This window comes from Manacus candei, unplaced genomic scaffold (assembly GCF_025592945.1).
Source record: "Manacus candei isolate 608988 ecotype Guabito, Panama unplaced genomic scaffold, ASM2559294v1 h1tg000002l, whole genome shotgun sequence".
NCBI lineage: Eukaryota > Metazoa > Chordata > Aves > Passeriformes > Pipridae > Manacus > Manacus candei.
The window spans coordinates 10,092,712-10,110,083 of NW_026138050.1; the positions used below are offsets into that span (position 1 = coordinate 10,092,712).

Below are 17,372 nucleotides of genomic sequence, written 5' to 3' on the forward strand. Positions count from 1 at the left end.
GTCCCCAGGGTTAGAAGCTTAACATTATATCATTAGACTGTATGCTTGAACTGCACTCCCATGGGAATGATTTTTTTAATGCATATTTGTATACTAAAGCTTGTGGATTTGTAGAGTTGGATATCCATCCATAAATGGGTGTTTGCACACACTTAGTTGCATTTTTTGGGTAGATTAGACCAAGTGGACTTGGACATCCACGTGGGTTTCTGCAGGAAGATTTGAACTTGCTCTGTGGCTTTGGTGGGAGTGTGTAACTGTGCTCCAGCCCCAGCCCAGCCTGGGGAGGGCTCTGAGAGCAGGGTCCAGCACAGCCTGTGAGCTGGTGCCAGAGCCCAGGCAGCACACATTTGCACCTACTGGTAAGGGATACCTTAGGAAGAGGTCATGGCTTACTTGGAGACACATGAAATTAAGGAGCACAAAAATGAACTATTATAAAATAATTCTTCTGGTAACTTTTTACAGTCATATACTATTACTTGGAAAATACAATGCCCTACTTAAAGCAGGCATTTTCAAGTTTCCAGAGGGACTCAGGTACCTTTTGAATGATTTTTCATCAATTCACATTTTAATGTTGTTATTTTTGCATTCTCTCATCTCTGTCCTTTGTAATTCTTGTGTAACAATGTTGTAAAATCTGAACAGATCTGCTGTGCCACAGCTCTAAGATGTTTGTATTTAAACTCTCAATGTTTGTGTGACATAAGAAAATAATGTCCTTGTTTTCAGGACTTGCTATTCCCGGTCTTAATGCCTTAGCCAGAGGAGTATCCTTCCTGTACTGCAGAACAGGAAATAAGCTGGTTCCTTTTAAATTCTGGAAACAATGAACTTTGTCCTTAGCTTAATTTTTCAGAAATTACATTCATTTTGATGTTTTGGACAATGCATTAGCTTGTTTTGCTTCCTCATGTAATACAATGGGAACAGCATACTATAATCATACGTCCATAATAAGCTATCAAGTCTGAATTTAAGAATGTAAATATTACATCTTTAATGTATGTTTTCTCTTGACCCTCCCTTGTTCAGAAGATGAAATTGGGGTCATAGCTGTATGTGCCAAAGAGATAATGAAGCACTATGATAAATTGATACAGAAACAAGGGGAAGGGAACAGTAGAAGAAAGAAACAACTATTTTTTTTCCTTATTATTTCTTTTCCCTGGAAAAATTTACAAAAATAATTTTTGAAAATACAAGGCTTTTATGTTTATATCCTCCCCCAGGTTTTGTGGTTCCCCATGTAGTATGTAATGTGTGTCACACTGGTTACTCACACAGCAAAAATGAGAAACTGTATTTTATTAAATGTAATGAAACATAAGAAGTTACCTCTGAAACTTTCTAAACAGTTTTGCCATGTTTGCCAGTATTGGATTTATTTTTTCCTTGAAGTAATTATGCTAACACTTAGTCTGGAAAACAGCATTTTCTGATGTTCAGAGAGAGGATAAGGTCTGTTTCTGATTGTGTCACTTTTTTGGTGTTTTTAAATAAGCCACATCAAATCTGGCTTCTCTTCAGTTTCTTGTGTTTCAGCAAGGTTTATTTAAATGTACAATCAGCCTTTATATTAAAAAGAACATCCTTAAGAAAAAACCATCAACCAAACACGTACAGCTTTTCTTCTGAAATGCTCTGGAAACATGATTTCTGTTTCAGCAGTGAAGTCTCAGAAGATTGGTTTAGGACATATAATAAGGCTCTGGAATCATTATGTGTTGCAATTTATGGGATAAATTCTTCTTACCTCACTGTTTTCTTGATGTATGCTTAATATCCCTTACAGTGCCCAGCTGGTAGGAACAGTGGATGTGTGTGTGAAATGCAGCCCCTCTGTCAGTTGTGAGCACAGAGCAGCAACCTCCACTGCCAGGGTGGATTGGGAGTCACTGCTCTGAACTGTGTGAACAGCAGGTCTGAGGGGTGACTGTCAGGTCTGAATAGACAGAGCATATTTCTGAAGTTGAACTACGTGGGGTTTTGCACTTTCTGTGCTCACATGGGAATCAATGTTTTCTTTTGTCAGTACTTCAGCTGAGGCTGCAACAGAGACGGACACGAGAACAGCTGGTGGACCAGGGCATCATGCCACGTAAGACTTGTGTTATTTCTAGTCATTTGTATTTCAATACTGTAGGTATTTTCAACTGAATATATAAAATAATGAAGAGTCATTAAAAATAACATCAGCATTTGGAAAAGACTTGTGGAATCCTTTTGGTAACCTCCATGAGCATGCAGTAAATTCATCATGTTACCTCATGCTTCAGCAATTGTGAGGAAAACTCAAGGATTTGGAGACCTAGTCTGATTCTCCTTTTATTTTCTCTATTTAAATAATTATGACTAATTTACTAAATAAACTGAATTACATAATTGAGTGGACATTAGTAACAAAGCCAGCTTTAAAGAGTAGGATGGCAAGGGCTGCCAAACAAATTGAGGCACGCACAGAGAGCATCGAGAATCCACAAGTGGACAGTGTGGAATGAGACTGGGCACAAGATAATAGGTCCAAATTGTCAAGAGATTCAACTGTGAAAAGTGATTTTAATCAAAAGCAAACAAAAACCCCAGCCATTGAAACATACCAAAATTATGGCAAGTGATTAAAAATAGCCCAGTGTGCACTGGTGAATTGTAGCTTGAAAGCACAGTGTCTTAAAGCAAATCTGTTCTTGAAGCTTTCTGGGTGTGCAGCAGACCTGAGGCTGCTTTGCTAAAGCATCTTCACCCCCCAGGTCTGTAGTGCTGATTACCTTCAGGAACAGAACAATGTGTTTGCTTTTGAGTGAAACCTGGGAAAAAAACTTGTAAACCATCAGAGAGTGTGAAAGGTTTTGTGCTGTGGTACCTCCTCTGCCAAAAGCATGGCAATTCAGATGGATTGTGCCTGCTGCTGTTTCACCCTTCCAGCAATTCAGCTGAGATGAAGCACTCTACAGTTTATGTTATTTCTAGCTGAATAGTGATTTTTACTCTTTTGGGCTATTTAGCAGCTAACCATCGTTCTGTTTTCGAATCTGAACATTTAAGGTCTCTATATTTTTTTTTAAATCAGCACCAGTACTTCCTAAGGGACAGTCCAGTTCTCTCTAATAACAGCAAGTGTGAGGTATGGTCAGACAGCAAATACAGTATTTATGAAACGGTATTTTGGCATTCTGATGCTTACCTAATACAATTTCTACTGTGGAACTGTATTGGTAAACAAACACATAGTGACCAAGTGAACTGTTCTGTGGTAATATCTGTATTCTGTATAGGAGTATTGCTCTGAACCCAACTAGCATGAATCAGATGTAAGCATGGTCAGATGCAAACACGACTCCGAGGTGGTGGGAAACACCCATGCACATGTGCTGATTAGGATATTTCTTTTGGAAATCACTGCTGCCATTTTTAACTCTTACTCTCCCTTCACAGCTTTGAAAAGTCCAGCTGCATTCCATGAGCAGATCAAGAGCCTGGAGCGAGCCAGGGTAAACCACTTTGTGTAAACTTGTGATTAACATCTGGAAATGGATAGTCAGTTGTGTGTGATACTAAATTCTCTGAGTACATGGAAAATTAGCACTACAGTAATAACATGTGCTTTTATCTTGGAAGAATTCATTAAAATAAAATATGGGTGTCAAATCTGAGAGGAACTTTCCTAAGCCTTCACAGATCAGGGTGGGTGATAAACTTGTGGTCACAATGTAATGCTCCCCCCAGTTAAAGATGGGATACTTGGGTAAATTATGCTTGTGCAGTATTTCTGTAGCAAATCTGTACTGTTGTGATTATATGGTGATATGGGATCAAATCCAGCAACATTCCCAACGTGTTTGGGGAAGATAGAAATTCATTAGCACTGCTTAACTGATAGGAAAACAAAAAAACCAAACGAACCCCATATTCTGACAGTGCTGTCCACCCATCTGCATGAGAGAGCACAAGTCATTGAGTGGAGATATGGGATTTATCAAACTTTGATTTTTCTAGTAAACAGTAGTTAATGCCATTTCCTCCTTTCTTCTAAGACTGAAAATTTCCTGAAGCACAAGATCCGCAGCCGGCCGGACCGCTCGGAGCTGGTCAGGATGCACATCCTGGAAGGTACGTCCAGCTCTGGGCCCCGGAGCTGCTGCACAGGGGCTCCTGTGCACTCACTTGTCTGACTGAATTACACTTCAAAGGCAGTTAGTTCTGAAGGTTTAGTTGCTCTGTTTCTCTATGTCTACAGTGTATTTGTTTGCTATTGCATATCGCTCTTATTCTATGATGGTAATTATGCCATGGTCTGTATGGAATGCTTGTAGTGCTTCAGTTCTTACTCATGCCCTAAAATGATCTGACAGTCTTGTGCTTCCCCCTTTATAAAACCTTTAGAATAGAAACATAATAATATAAAACCTATTGAACCTTTAATAAATGACTGTTACCCTGCTGTGTTAACTTTCCTTGTTGCTCAGTCATTGGAAACAAGTCTCTTTATGAATGGGGCTGCATTACTGTGTTTCCCCATAACCAAATATAGAGATTACCAAATTACCATAAGTGAATTTAATAGCCATTATTTTTCAAAACATGCATTTGAATATTAAATCCTAGTAGGAGCTTCCACATTGATAGATCACATTCATATTGACAATCTCCATAATTTCATTGAAAAGTAGTTTTGAAGACTCAAATTTGTGCTAGAAGCTGTTTTTAAAGGTAAACTTTTAAAGAAATTTGTGAAGAGAGAATCCAAGATTAATTTGTGAAGGGAGAATCCAGTGGATTAATTAAATTTTACCACAACTCATACTGGTTAACCATTGGAGCAGCAAATGTTCCAGATTATAACAGGCATTTGTTATTTTATATTCTCTGCTTTGTTGTTGGACATTATACATTTGTTTACCAAAGGTATTACTGCTGTTAAGAAGAGATTACATTTCTAGAAAAACACAGTCATGGGGATAAACAACATCTACTCCTATAATCTTACTTTTGCGTACTGATTTGAGACTTTTCAGAATACTAATGGGCTGTTTTTGATAAAAGTGGACTGGCTGTTGCAAAGGCAGGAGGGTGTTGTTTGTCATGGAACTGGGGAAAGGTTGGCCCAGGATATTCAATGCCACGTGTCCTTGCAGAGACGGTTGCAGAGCCTTCTCTCCAGGCCACGCAGATGAAGCTGAAGAGAGCTCGCCTGGCAGATGATCTCAATGAGAAGATTGCTCAGAGACCTGGCCCTATGGAACTGGTAGAAAAAAATATTCTTCCTGTAGACTCCAGTGTTAAAGAAGCTATTATAGGCAAGTAGAACTCCCACAGCTTCTGTTCCTTATCCCCAGGGCATTGTGGAAAATAACCATTGAACTCCTGAGGGCAAAGTTCGCTAGAAGGAAACATATGCTGAGTTTGTTACTATTTATTCTCTCAGCTTCTGAGTCCTAAACTCTGTCATCATTTAATTAAAGTCATCCTATTTTTATTGGAGACTTGTAAGTTATATATATATAGCTGGAGTATAGTACTGTCTTGGAAAAGAACTGATTTAGTACAAAGTAATGGCAGAGCTGTGGCCAGTGCTCAGTGTGTTGGAGGTGTCTGTGTGCACTCCACATGTGCTGAACATTCCTTTTAGTCTCTTACTAAAACCACTTCTGCTAAACGCTTGGTTTTATCCATTCCTTGCATATGATTTAATATGGCTGTCATTGTATTAAAAACACAATAAATACATAGGCACCATATGTTTAGGCTGCTGAAAACTGATCATTTTCCAGCAATTGGCTAATTCTCCTATGAATGTCTAAATTTAATTTGTACAACCAAAAAAAATGTGTTTCGTTTGTTTCTCTGTAAACATTGTAGCAGTTGGACAAGAGAATTATCCTCAAGCTTTGGATGATTTTTCATTTGATGAAGACAGCAGCGATGCTTTATCACCAGATCAGCCAGCCAGCCAAGAATCCCAGGGTTCAGCAGCTTCCCCTGGTGAGCCAAAAACCAGTGACTCACCATCACCTATAACCCCAAATGCTGCTACATCAACACAGGTACAGCTTTTAAATGTTTAAATCTTCACAGTGTGTTTCTGATCTGGAGCTACAGAAATGGGGCATGGTTTCCCATGGAATGAATCCATGTGCTGCTGCAGAGGGGGGCCTGGCACTCCCTTTTCTGTTGGGAGTGCACAGACTGGAGCCCTGGCTCAGCTGCTGGCAGCGATGAAATTCCCATAGCCTGTAGTGAAGCCATAAATTCCCTGAAATTCATTATGACCCATAGAAGATCTGCAGCTTTCCCAGAAGTTGTTTGAAAGGTCATGGCCATGGTTTACTTCAGCTGTTATTGATTACTTAATGTCTGTCTTCATTCTGAGCAAGGTCTTGAACTCATTAGAATTAAACTGAGCTGAAACAACACTTGACGTCAGTTCCATTATCTTCAGAAAAGTCCATAAAAAAAAGGTTTCCCACAGAATCTAAATATTCTTTCTTATAGTTTTAAAAAAGTGCCTAAGGAATTTTCTATTTAAGAAATGAAAATGACATTTACATTGATTGTTCTATGAGGTTTTTAGTATTCTCTCGAGTTACTTAGAAAGAAAGAAAAATAACTGTGTCATGGCAGATAAAATGTTGTCTTTATAGTAGATTTAAATGTGTGAAGATTTAAAGAGCAATGAATTTGAATGAAAACAACTGTTTTCACAAAAAAATGTGAAAGAGAACTCTTCTTCGAACAGTTTAATTTTTATGATTTTAAATGGACAGTAACATCACCTACCCTGTCTTTAAATACATTATAAAAGTGCTGATGTAAAATAATTTGTAAAAACAGTAATTAAACATCAGGTGCTACAAGTTAATTTCTTTTATCTTCTGTGAGCTACTGAAAGCACAGGTTTATATGCACAAGCATAGTTACCTGGATGCTTTCTAGAGTATCTTGTACAGTGCTTGCTTCTCAGGTGTTTATCTTCACCTTGGAGTTAATCAGTAAGTTTATTCATTAATGAGAGACCCTGTTTATTTAAAGGTTACTATATTTACCTTAAATAATTATTCATGATGTTTTCTGTCATACCTCAGCTAGTCATTTTAAACTCACTAAGAGCAGTTAAGAGGAGAAGGCTTTGCTTTTAACTAAATTTCTGCAGCTGGGCAACTCCTGACCCTGAGCTCCTGTTTCTCTCAGTCAGCCCATTTTCCTGATGTACATAAACAAAAGCAGCTGTATTATCACAGAAAAATAACTTATGTTTCAGATTGATGCATTTTACCATACTATTCAAGTTTATACTTCAGTAAATATTTTAGTAGAAAGACTTGTTTTTTCGTCATAGCATTATATATTCAAAGTGACTTACAAATTATGTCTGTAATAATATTGCACTCAGCTTTGTGTACTTGGTACTCTGAAGACCATATTGTCTTGGATGACCATGGACACTTGGCAACTGAGTAGTTCAGGGTCTGGAATTGCTCTCCTTATTACCACAATAGATAGAAAAAGTATCGCAAAGTTCACGTTCAAAACCAGTGCTGGACACAAAGTATGGCACTTCCATTTTATTTGGGTTTCATGGTGAGAGAATATAATTTGTGTTGAATAAATGGAAAACAAACCACGTGAAATTAGATTCCTAAGTAACGAGTTAGGTTCCTAATGGAGAGTTAAATAAAAACACTCAAAATAATACCAGCCAAAAGCTTTTCAAGTAGGAAGCTTAAGAGAGATACGTGATTACAGAAACAAAGTAACAGAGCACTTGAATGTGATTGAAAAAGCACTTCAGATAGAACTTCAGTCCTTTGCTTATGGATTTCATAAGGTATTACAGCCACTTCTGTGAGAAGAGCAACATGAGAAGTTGCTCTTTTGCAGAATAAAACAGATGCATACCTTGTTGTTCCCTCTGAAATAAAGAACAACAGCCCAGCAGGTCTCTACAGGAGATGTGCCTGCGAATTGCTCCTTTATTCTTTTAATTTCCTCTGATAAATTTTAAATTTTATTACAATAAAAATAAAAAAAGCATGTTTTGAAAGCAGTGGAGCGTAGCCAGAGTTCTTTGCAAGGCTTCCTCCTCTGCACATTTCCAGACCTCAGAGGACGCAACATAACTTTGAGAACTTCAGCTCTTGTTGACTGGTGACCTAAAACTTGCTTTAACCCACTGTATTTGCATCTGGGAAGGAGTAGGCATTTTAATCACACTCTAAACAGACCAAATTGTGGTGCTCACAATTCACAAGACATTAAACAGTTCTCTTCAAAACAACTGAAGTATTTTGCTTGATGGCACAGAATATAATGACTGTTTTCTTAATACAGTCACTGTAGCTTGTTGACCTGCTAGATGCTTGTTTGCATCCAGCAGAAAAGGTGCAGAAATCATATTACCTGAAAAGAGGGATCTATTCAAATGAAATAATTGTTAGTTTATGCAGTAATCAAGTTAAGAAGTCAAGACCTGTTAAATTCAGTTTTTTGAATTTGAAGACATGTAAAGTAAATTATATGCATGGTTCATTACTTCATCTCACACTTACAGGTAAAATTGGAAAGTCTGTAAAAAGCTTTGTGTTTCATGTAGCCATTAATCCTTCATAGGATTAAAACTAATGTAAGGATAAAAGTAAATTACTTTGGCAAGGGGAGAATGTTTAACACCACTGTTTTCACACAAAGTGAATTAAAGAGGTGATTTGTTTTTTTGGTAGTGGATGGTTTTATTGTTGTTGTTTTGGTTTTGTTGGGTTTTTCTAATTTACTAACTTTTCCAGTTTTAAGAGTTTTGTTGTGCTGTCATCATGGATTTGTTTTCATAGCCTATAAAGAGTAGCTCAGTATGTTTGAAGTCAAGTTATTCATTTGGCTTCAAGAAAGATCAGAATGATGAATAGTAAAAGATTATGTAATGAATAAGCTGAAGTAGCAAACATTTAAAATGCCTTTTAATTGGGACTTCATGAAAAGAAAATTGAAGAAATAGAAAATCACGAGGTCATTAGAATTCCTCTGCTTTATGGTAATATGGTACATGACACTTAGATTCAAAGACAAACTAAGTGCTTTTTAAAATTGTACTGCTGTAACTAGAATATGCCTTTTGAACTTGATAGCAACAGGAGTGCAGGATGTTGGAATACAGCATCCAGAACCCTTTTGCAAAGGCTAAGTCCCTCTAACATCCCCTGGCAATTCTTGTGCAAGTCCAGCAAATAACAGACACTGTGTAGATACCAGATGCTTTCCAGAGCAAACACTTCCAAACTTGGAGATAAAAATAGAGACATTTGTATCCTTAGCCCACCATCATAGACTGACACAACCCTGGGACAGGGACGTGCACACTGTTTCACTGACAGGGCACATTAAATCTTTAAGTCCTTTGTGGTACAATCTCATGGAAGAACAGTAGAGTATGGGAAGAAATGAACTGGGGAGAAGAACCTGTTGGACTTAATCAGAGTGCAAGTTTTAGAATTAATTTCGAAGGGATGTTTACTGGTAAGAATATACAGAAAAAAGAAGAGGCTTTTATAAAAGGAACATTGTACTAGGTGATCTAACTACTTTCTTAAACAATGGAAATGCAACTGATCTCATCTGTCTGGATTTAATACTGTATGATATTAAACACTAGCAAAACTGAAAATGGAGATTACCAGAAATGAGACACAAAGGGAATTTTGGGGTTGAAAGGAAATTGGTAATAGTGTCTCTGGGAGTTGATTTGGGGACATTCTGGTTTCATGTTACCATTAACAACCTTGACGTAAGAATGGGTCACCTAACAAAGGTAGGAAGCATAGTCAGCACACAGTTGGATTGTTATTCTGCAGAAAGAGCTGGCTGATGTGGCTTTTAGGAGAGAAATGGAATTGCAATAGAATGGAATAGTTCTTAAAAAGAAAAATACGCAAAGCCTCTCCTTCCAATGACAAAGACTCCAGAGAAAACCAGGGCAGAAGGCAGTTGGGGGCAGTGTTTGGCAGTGACTCTGAGCTGCTGGGGACTTCCCTTTAAAATCACAAGTGTGTCAGAAGAGATAATTCCAGTAGAAGTGTTAATGCCACTGTAAGGATCCAGTGAGACCCTACATGGAATATCCTGTACATTTCCAGTTACTTATGTCCAGGAAAGACTAAGGAAACCTGTAACAGAGTCACCTGTAACAGGTAAGGATGATCAGGGAATGAAAATTGTCTTTGTGAGAAAAGAATAAAAATTCATTCATATGTCTAGGATCACAAGGGCTGAGATCTGTTTATGTACAGAGTCTATATCCCATCAGAGGGATATTCTCCATTTTAAGGTTTTAAATCAGAAAACAATTTCAGTACAATAAAAATTGATAGGACAAATTTAAGCTGAGCAAAGTTTGATTTTAATGTAGGAAAACTCTGGGGAGTTTTCTGGTAGGTATAGTGGTGCCAGGAAAAAATAATAATGAAGTTCTAAGCCTATATGAAATTATAGTAAGTTTATGGAAGAAATTACACACATTTGTAACATCTTACACTTGTGCTGGCAATCAGGTACAGAAATGTACCTCCTGGCAGTCAGAGGTGGGGTTCTGTGAAAATATACAGGAATCAGTGTCTTCAAAATATACCTGCTGTGCTGCTGCTGAAACAAGAAGTTTGTTTGCCTGTGTTGATGTCTGACCTTCATGAAAGCGATGCTTATCTGGCAGTACTTGTCAGGGTGCTAAGATCCTCCTTGTGTACACAAGATTCTGACTTCATAGGCAGAAAAAATACTGAAAGCCTCAAAGTTATAGTGATAAAGCACTGTTTCCTTAGCAAACTAAGGAGTCAAGGTAAGAAACTGGTTTATTTACTATGTTTGAAGTGTGCCAAAATGTGCTTCATAGAATACTTGTAGGCAGGTACATGAAAGAGTTCTGTTTTCACCATTCCTTCCAAAAATATTTTGTGAATTTACCATGATAGTAACTTGTCTTAACCTTTTCACCTTTTTTTCAGTTATTCAGGTGGTGGATGTTTTTAATGTTTCTCTTTTTCCTTATATTTTTTTAATACTAGTATCCACCTTTAACCTCTCCAGTTCCTGAATTTCTCAAAACTCCCTCAACAATCGAACAGCACGTCACACGTTCCACTGCTGCCACCACCCTGACCACAAACACTGTCTCTGCAGCAAAGCCTGGGCCAACCTTAGTGAAGGTGGGTACTGTACCCTTGGCATCTGAGGGCAACATTCATTATCTGTGTCCTTTTCCAGGGCTGTGTTTAATGGAAAACTCCATGAGTAAAGTTAGAGTGCCTGTAGCTAACAATTAACTTCTGACAGTGGTCAGGGGACACACGGGGTTGGTGACTCAAAGCTTTTGTGTGCTAAGGTCAAGTAACACTTGTAGGGACCAGCTCATTACTCCAAGAGGTCCTTACAGTACAGCTGGCAGATGTTTACATGCAGAATTATGCATTACATTGCTTATGGAAGCAATTTTTAAGGAATAAGGACAATACTGACTTTCGACTTCCTATTGGTGAAATGAATCTCTTCTAACCTAGTTCTGTATGGAGAATAATTTAATAGGATCTTGCATTCATAATCTGCCTGTAACCAAACTGGTGAAAAGCATTGCCTCCTTTCCAAAACTATTTTCTTAGCTGATTTAATGTATAAGCAGAAGGCATGAGAGAAGTGACTGTATCCTTCTATTTTAATATCTGAAGAACATACTCAGTTCTCTTTCTGCACTGACCTGGCCAGCAGCACAGAAAACCATTTCAAATACAGTTAGGGGGTTGTGTTACAAGATGTCTGTAATGTTTCATTTCAGTAACTTTGCTATCTTCAGCTGTGTAATGCATATATGTATGTAGACTTCTACTAACTACCTGAAATGAGCTCAGTTCATTTACCAGGATGACCTCTAGTTGTGAATTTCTGGTATAAATGTGGCTATATCCTTTGAAATCACTGCCCTCGTAGCAGCTTACTTAATGCAGGACCCTAATGACAAATTCAGATATCCCCCAAAACAGGTTGTATGTGTAATAAATGTGCATGGATCAACACAGCATTTCTGTTTGGGAGATGGGAGATGGTTCTTTTGGGGAGGTTTGCAGGGATAATTGTGTTCAGCAGCTCTTTGCAGTGACTGTGCTTAGCATGCCTTATCTCTGCACCAGGCATAACTGCTTTAAATGACATCTGTTGTAGCTCTTTCAATCTTTTCCATCCATAAACAGCAAAGCCACCCAAAGAACCCAAATGATAAACATCGGAGCAAGAAATGTAAAGAACCCAAGCCAAGGGTGAAAAAATTGAAGTATCATCAATATATTCCACCTGATCAGAAAGGTGAGAAAAATGAGCCACAGATGGACTCCAACTATGCTCGTCTGCTACAACAGCAGCAACTGTTTTTGCAGCTGCAGATCCTGAGCCAACAGCAACAACACTACAACTACCAGACAATTCTGCCTGCACCACTGAAGTATGTGAAGCATTGTTTGTGTCCTTTACAGAAAAGACATTTACATCAGTTATAGGCTTAGTGCTTTACAAGGAAATGTGGTTTGCAATTGTTGAGATGGTTGGAACCCACGAAAACTGAAATGGCATTGTGCATCACTGGGGGTATTATTTGCCTCATTTAACAAGGTGATGAGGTGGTTCTCTTGTTAAAATACTCCTGAAGTCTGATAAGCCTTGAAGAGGTCCTAGTTTTTTTTGTGTTTCATGGAAACAGAACCTCTTACCTGTCAGATGCATTTTTTCTGACGAGATGAATATTTGAAACTCATAAGTTTTGACACCAGTGTCATTCGAATATGTCGTAGGTAGGCAGAGCAGAAGAGAAGGTTACAGTGTGTGTTTTACAATGACACATACTATTATTGTGGCTTTATTTTCTTTTGACATCAGTTTCACAAAACACATTCTTGCTGTTTACAATAAGACATAACAGTCATTTTAAATTAGATAAGATCTGTATATTGTTTATAGCCTCATCTGTAATGCTTATATGATTCCTCATCAGTGTTGATCTTTAGCACTGAACAGTGAGAAGTATACTTGCTGATTTATAGGCAGAAGCAGTCAGAAAAATAAATGTTTAAAGAGCTGCCAGCACCCCATAGCAGAATGAGAAGCTGACTATCTGCAGTTTCATTCTCATCATCTAAGACCAGTCATTTCCTAGAAGTGCTTAAAGTGTAACATGCCACAGTCACACAACCCCAAATTAAACGACTTTCAACTGTTTTTTAAATGAGTTTTCACTCAGTTATTTTTCCTCAGCAAGTGAGGCTAGGAAAGTTAAAGCTGCCATCTGTGGTTGTATTTATAATTACCATGTATCCTAACATTTGGCCTAGTGGTGTTTCTGCCTGCTTACCCACGCTTCTTATGTTCCATTTACTGACATTTCAGAAACATTTCTGCAGAAATCAGCTGAACCAAATAAAAGAGCTGACTTATGGTACCCAGTGTAAATGATGGCATTTTTAATTTTTTTACCATTACTTTGAGATCCTTGTATGAGATTCTTTTGAGTACAGCTGGTAAAAATACATCTTCAAAGTAAACTGCCTTACTGTGTATGAATGTTGGACATGCATGTAGGGTTGATACACAGAGTTCAGTATTCTGGGGTTTTTTTATTGGTACCAAACAAAAAACTTAGTAATTGTCCTAGCTGATGATTAATTTGTATAACTTGAGTTTGCAGTCCACAGTATCCTTCAGGGATACTATGACAACAGTCAAAACTATGAAGCATAAATTAGTACACTTCACAGAAAATAAAATATCAACATACTACTCTCTGTTATGTTTTCTTGTCTGTTTTGTCTTACATTTAATGGTAATGTCTTACGTTAAATATGTATTTGTAAAAAAAGTTAATTTGACCATTAGCTTGATAGACATTAGATTGAGAATTTCTTGGTTGAAAACATAATATAATTAGCACTGACATTATTGCCCCTCTTATTCTTATTACTCAAAGGCCACTGAATGACAAACAGAGTAACAATGGGAACACGGCACTGAACACTCTGAACAACAGCACCCCCACGTCAGCTGCCAGCTCCCCCAGGCAGAACAGCAGCGTTCCCAGCAGGAAACCTGGGCCTCTGCCTTCCAGCCTGGATGACCTGAAGGTAAAAGATCAGAGGGGTCTGTCCATTCCTGGGCATTACTGTAGGGCATTACTTGCAAACTGGGACTGTCAAGAATGTGCTCAGTTGTTGTTACCAATGAAAACTGTGCTTTCCTCCTAAGTGTTTAGAATGTGTCAGGTTTTTCATACACAGCTCTTCTGAACTTAAAATATTTAACAGAGCTTCCTCACATACATATGTTCTAGAAATGACATTTCTTTCCCAAAGAATTAGAAGAGGAAGGATTTCAGACACATTGTATAGGTACCTCATTTTGATCCCCTGGGTAAACTTATAAGGTTCACTTCATGTGACATTTTAGCCCAGGCAGATTTAAACACTGGAGCAATAGTTTCCTCATGACAATTTCAGTGTATCAATGCAGAGGTTTAGTTAAGCAGTATAAATTAAAAGTGCCCTAATAAAAACGTGTTCAGAGAGGTCAGTGCTATAAAGCCAACACAGAAATAACACCAGTAAAAGAGAATAGAAGAGATCTTCTTACCAGAGTTCAACACATCATCTGAAAATGAACACTAAATTTTGTAGAAGTTTCTTGAAGTTATAAATAACTGTGTCAACTGTTTAAACTGCTCTATGAAGGCATTGCATAGGATTTTGTTCCTTCAGAAATACTTTAACAGGAAATCATACTGTGAGGGACGTAATGAAAACGACCCTGAAGCAGCTTGTGGGAGTTTAAAGATTCAGATCTCTGAACAGCACAGACAGGCCAAGCCTGAGCAGCGGGGTAGGGACATCTAGTGGGCACTTCATTCCCTCCTCCCTGCCAAGGCCTGGCTTTGGGAGGGATGGGAATGAGCATTGTTTTACTTTTGAAGGGACAAAAACCAGAAGTTTTGGAAGATCATGTGGTGGTGGTTTTAGCACGGAATGAGCGAAGTCAGTTGTGATTAAGAGTTCAGAAATGAATTGCTGGCAAACAGAAAACTTAGAGCAGACTGGGGGAAACAGCTGATAGTCCTTGCTAGGTAGAGAGTTACTTCACAGAAAACTGCTGTGGGTTTTAGAGATGTAAAATGTATTGCTGTGATTTTTCATCATTTCCAAATCACAAGGACCTCCAATTTAAATTCTAGACTGGCTAAGGACTGAAATATTCCTGAGGTTCTTTTATTCTATTAGAGGTAGCTCTAAGACACATATATAAGACACATATAGCCCAACTCTGCAGTTAGCTGTGCTGTATGTTCATCATAAACAGAAGCCAGTCATTGTGACTGTTCTTTTTTAATTGATATTTTGAAGCACATAATTAATTTACACTCAACACATTTGCACTTTGCTTTTTCTGAAAGCTTACTGGAAAACAGAACATTTTTCTATCAGAAATTAATTTTGACTCCTTATACTGTTTGTAAAAGAAACCCAGATGGCACATAACTGTAACTGCTTGGTTGCTAATTAGCAGGAGAGCCTTTTGTGTTTGATGGGTCTACTGAATCATCCAACTGACCTGATAAAGTTTCTCAGAAACAGATCTCTGTGTCTTGGTGGTATAGCAAAGGGGTTCAGTGCTTTTATCAGCAGCACTGCTGCCATCATCTACAGGTTTGCTTCTCAAGTTTTTAGCTCAGAACTGGAGCTTTTTGTGCATTTTTCCATTTTGAACATTTGTTAAAAATCATCATAAGTTTGCTACTGCTCTTTGTACAACTGAACACTACTAAGATTTTGGCCACTTAAACAGTGAAGTAGGTAGCAGGTCACGGAAATGTGGTCATGGATCATGCATGCTGCCAGAACCCAGAGGTGGAATAACTAGCAAAAAATGATTTTTCTTATTGAGATGTAATAAAGTAGAATGTATATCAACAAGTCTAAATCTTTTTTATTATCATGCTTTATTTTATTTCAGGTAGCAGAACTTAAAATGGAGTTGAAATTGAGGGGATTGCCAGTGTCTGGAACAAAAACAGATCTCATTGAGCGTCTGAAAAGCTACCAAGATCTCAACAACAACGGGGTTGCTACAAGTACCTCTGTGACAGTAACCACTTCTGCTGGGGCCACAGGTAACACTGGGGAAGTGACTGTGGCATTTCCTGTTGCAACACTAAATAAACCAGTGGCTAATACGATATCCAGCTTCCCTGCAGAAAAAACATCTACTGGACCTGGCAGCAAAATAGTAAATACCGAAAACATCAGCTCTCCTTTGCCTATATCCCCCTCTCCCTCAGAACAGTCGAGTCTAAGCACAGATGACACGAGTATGGCCGATACTTTCACAGAAATGATGACCATGATGTCACCCTCACAGTTCTTGAGCACTTCCCCCCTCAGAGCAAACCTGAGCGAGGACAGCCAGAGCCGCGGCAGCGGCACCGTCTCAGCCATAGAGCTGGATGTGGCAGAAAAGGACCGCAAGCTCCAAGAGAAGGAGAAGCAGATTGAAGAGCTCAAAAGGAAACTGGAACAAGAGCAAAAACTTGTGGAAGTATTGAAAATGCAACTTGAGGTTGAAAAACGGGGACAACAGCAACAGTCTCAAACATGTGGGAACTCAGCTGCTTTGGAACAGAAGCAGTTCAATGCTGCTGTCAAAGATGAAACTGCTCCTGCTGACTGCTCCAGTACCAGTCCATCCATACCTGTGGCCAGCCATTCCTTAGGACAGTCAGTGTACACTAGTGGCCAGAATCCAGTTGCCAAAAAGGCAGTTGTTATCAAGCAGGAGATACCCGTGGCCAAAGCTGAACCTCAGAATGCCATTTCTCAATTTTATGTTAATCCACAGAGGCAGCCTCAAACTGCAGTTGTTGCCCAACCTCAAGCTTTATTAACTACCCAAGGAACTGCACAGCTGCTCCTTCCACTGTCTATCCAGGGACCGAATTCTGCCACTGCAGTGCAGCTACCAGTTGGAAACATCAAGTTGCAGGTAAGGGGGTTTCTGTTTTTCATCATGTAAACTGCATGGCACTAGTTTGTAATTCAGTATACGTAAGTAAATGTACTGCTTGTAAGATTAACTTAAAAATCAGGCTTAGCCTGTTTCTGCTTGAGAGAAGAGAGTAGAAAAATTTAAGTGCCGCTCTCCTCATATCTGCTTCTGGTACTTGCTTTCTTTGCAACTTTTGTTCCCAGATACTCTTTCCTGAAAAGCAGTTGTCTTACCAGGTACTGCCTCCATGCACAATTTGCTTTATATCAGCATATCCCAGCACTTTTTTACCTCCATATTGTAATAGAGAGTTATGATCC

The 17,372-nt window shown here is 38.5% G+C and overlaps 1 protein-coding gene and 1 long non-coding RNA gene across 9 annotated transcripts in view; one reads left to right on the top strand and one right to left on the bottom strand.

The window, feature by feature from the left end:
- The window catches only part of MRTFB (myocardin related transcription factor B), a 70,185-nt gene that overhangs the window by 41,196 nt on the left and 11,617 nt on the right, over nucleotides 1-17,372 (top strand). For all 6 annotated transcript variants that reach the window (XM_051809631.1, XM_051809543.1, XM_051809964.1 and 3 more), the window contains 9 exons: nucleotides 2,039-2,104; nucleotides 3,439-3,494; nucleotides 4,038-4,113; nucleotides 5,139-5,300; nucleotides 5,863-6,047; nucleotides 11,052-11,192; nucleotides 12,228-12,475; nucleotides 13,991-14,144; nucleotides 16,024-17,049. In XM_051809631.1, coding sequence (XP_051665591.1) covers nucleotides 2,039-2,104; nucleotides 3,439-3,494; nucleotides 4,038-4,113; nucleotides 5,139-5,300; nucleotides 5,863-6,047; nucleotides 11,052-11,192; nucleotides 12,228-12,475; nucleotides 13,991-14,144; nucleotides 16,024-17,049 — 2,114 coding nt within the window. The remainder of the gene's footprint in view (nucleotides 1-2,038; nucleotides 2,105-3,438; nucleotides 3,495-4,037; nucleotides 4,114-5,138; nucleotides 5,301-5,862; nucleotides 6,048-11,051; nucleotides 11,193-12,227; nucleotides 12,476-13,990; nucleotides 14,145-16,023; nucleotides 17,050-17,372) is intronic.
- The window catches only part of LOC127482134 (uncharacterized), a 44,299-nt gene that overhangs the window by 11,663 nt on the left and 15,264 nt on the right, over nucleotides 1-17,372 (bottom strand). The window lies entirely within an intron of this gene.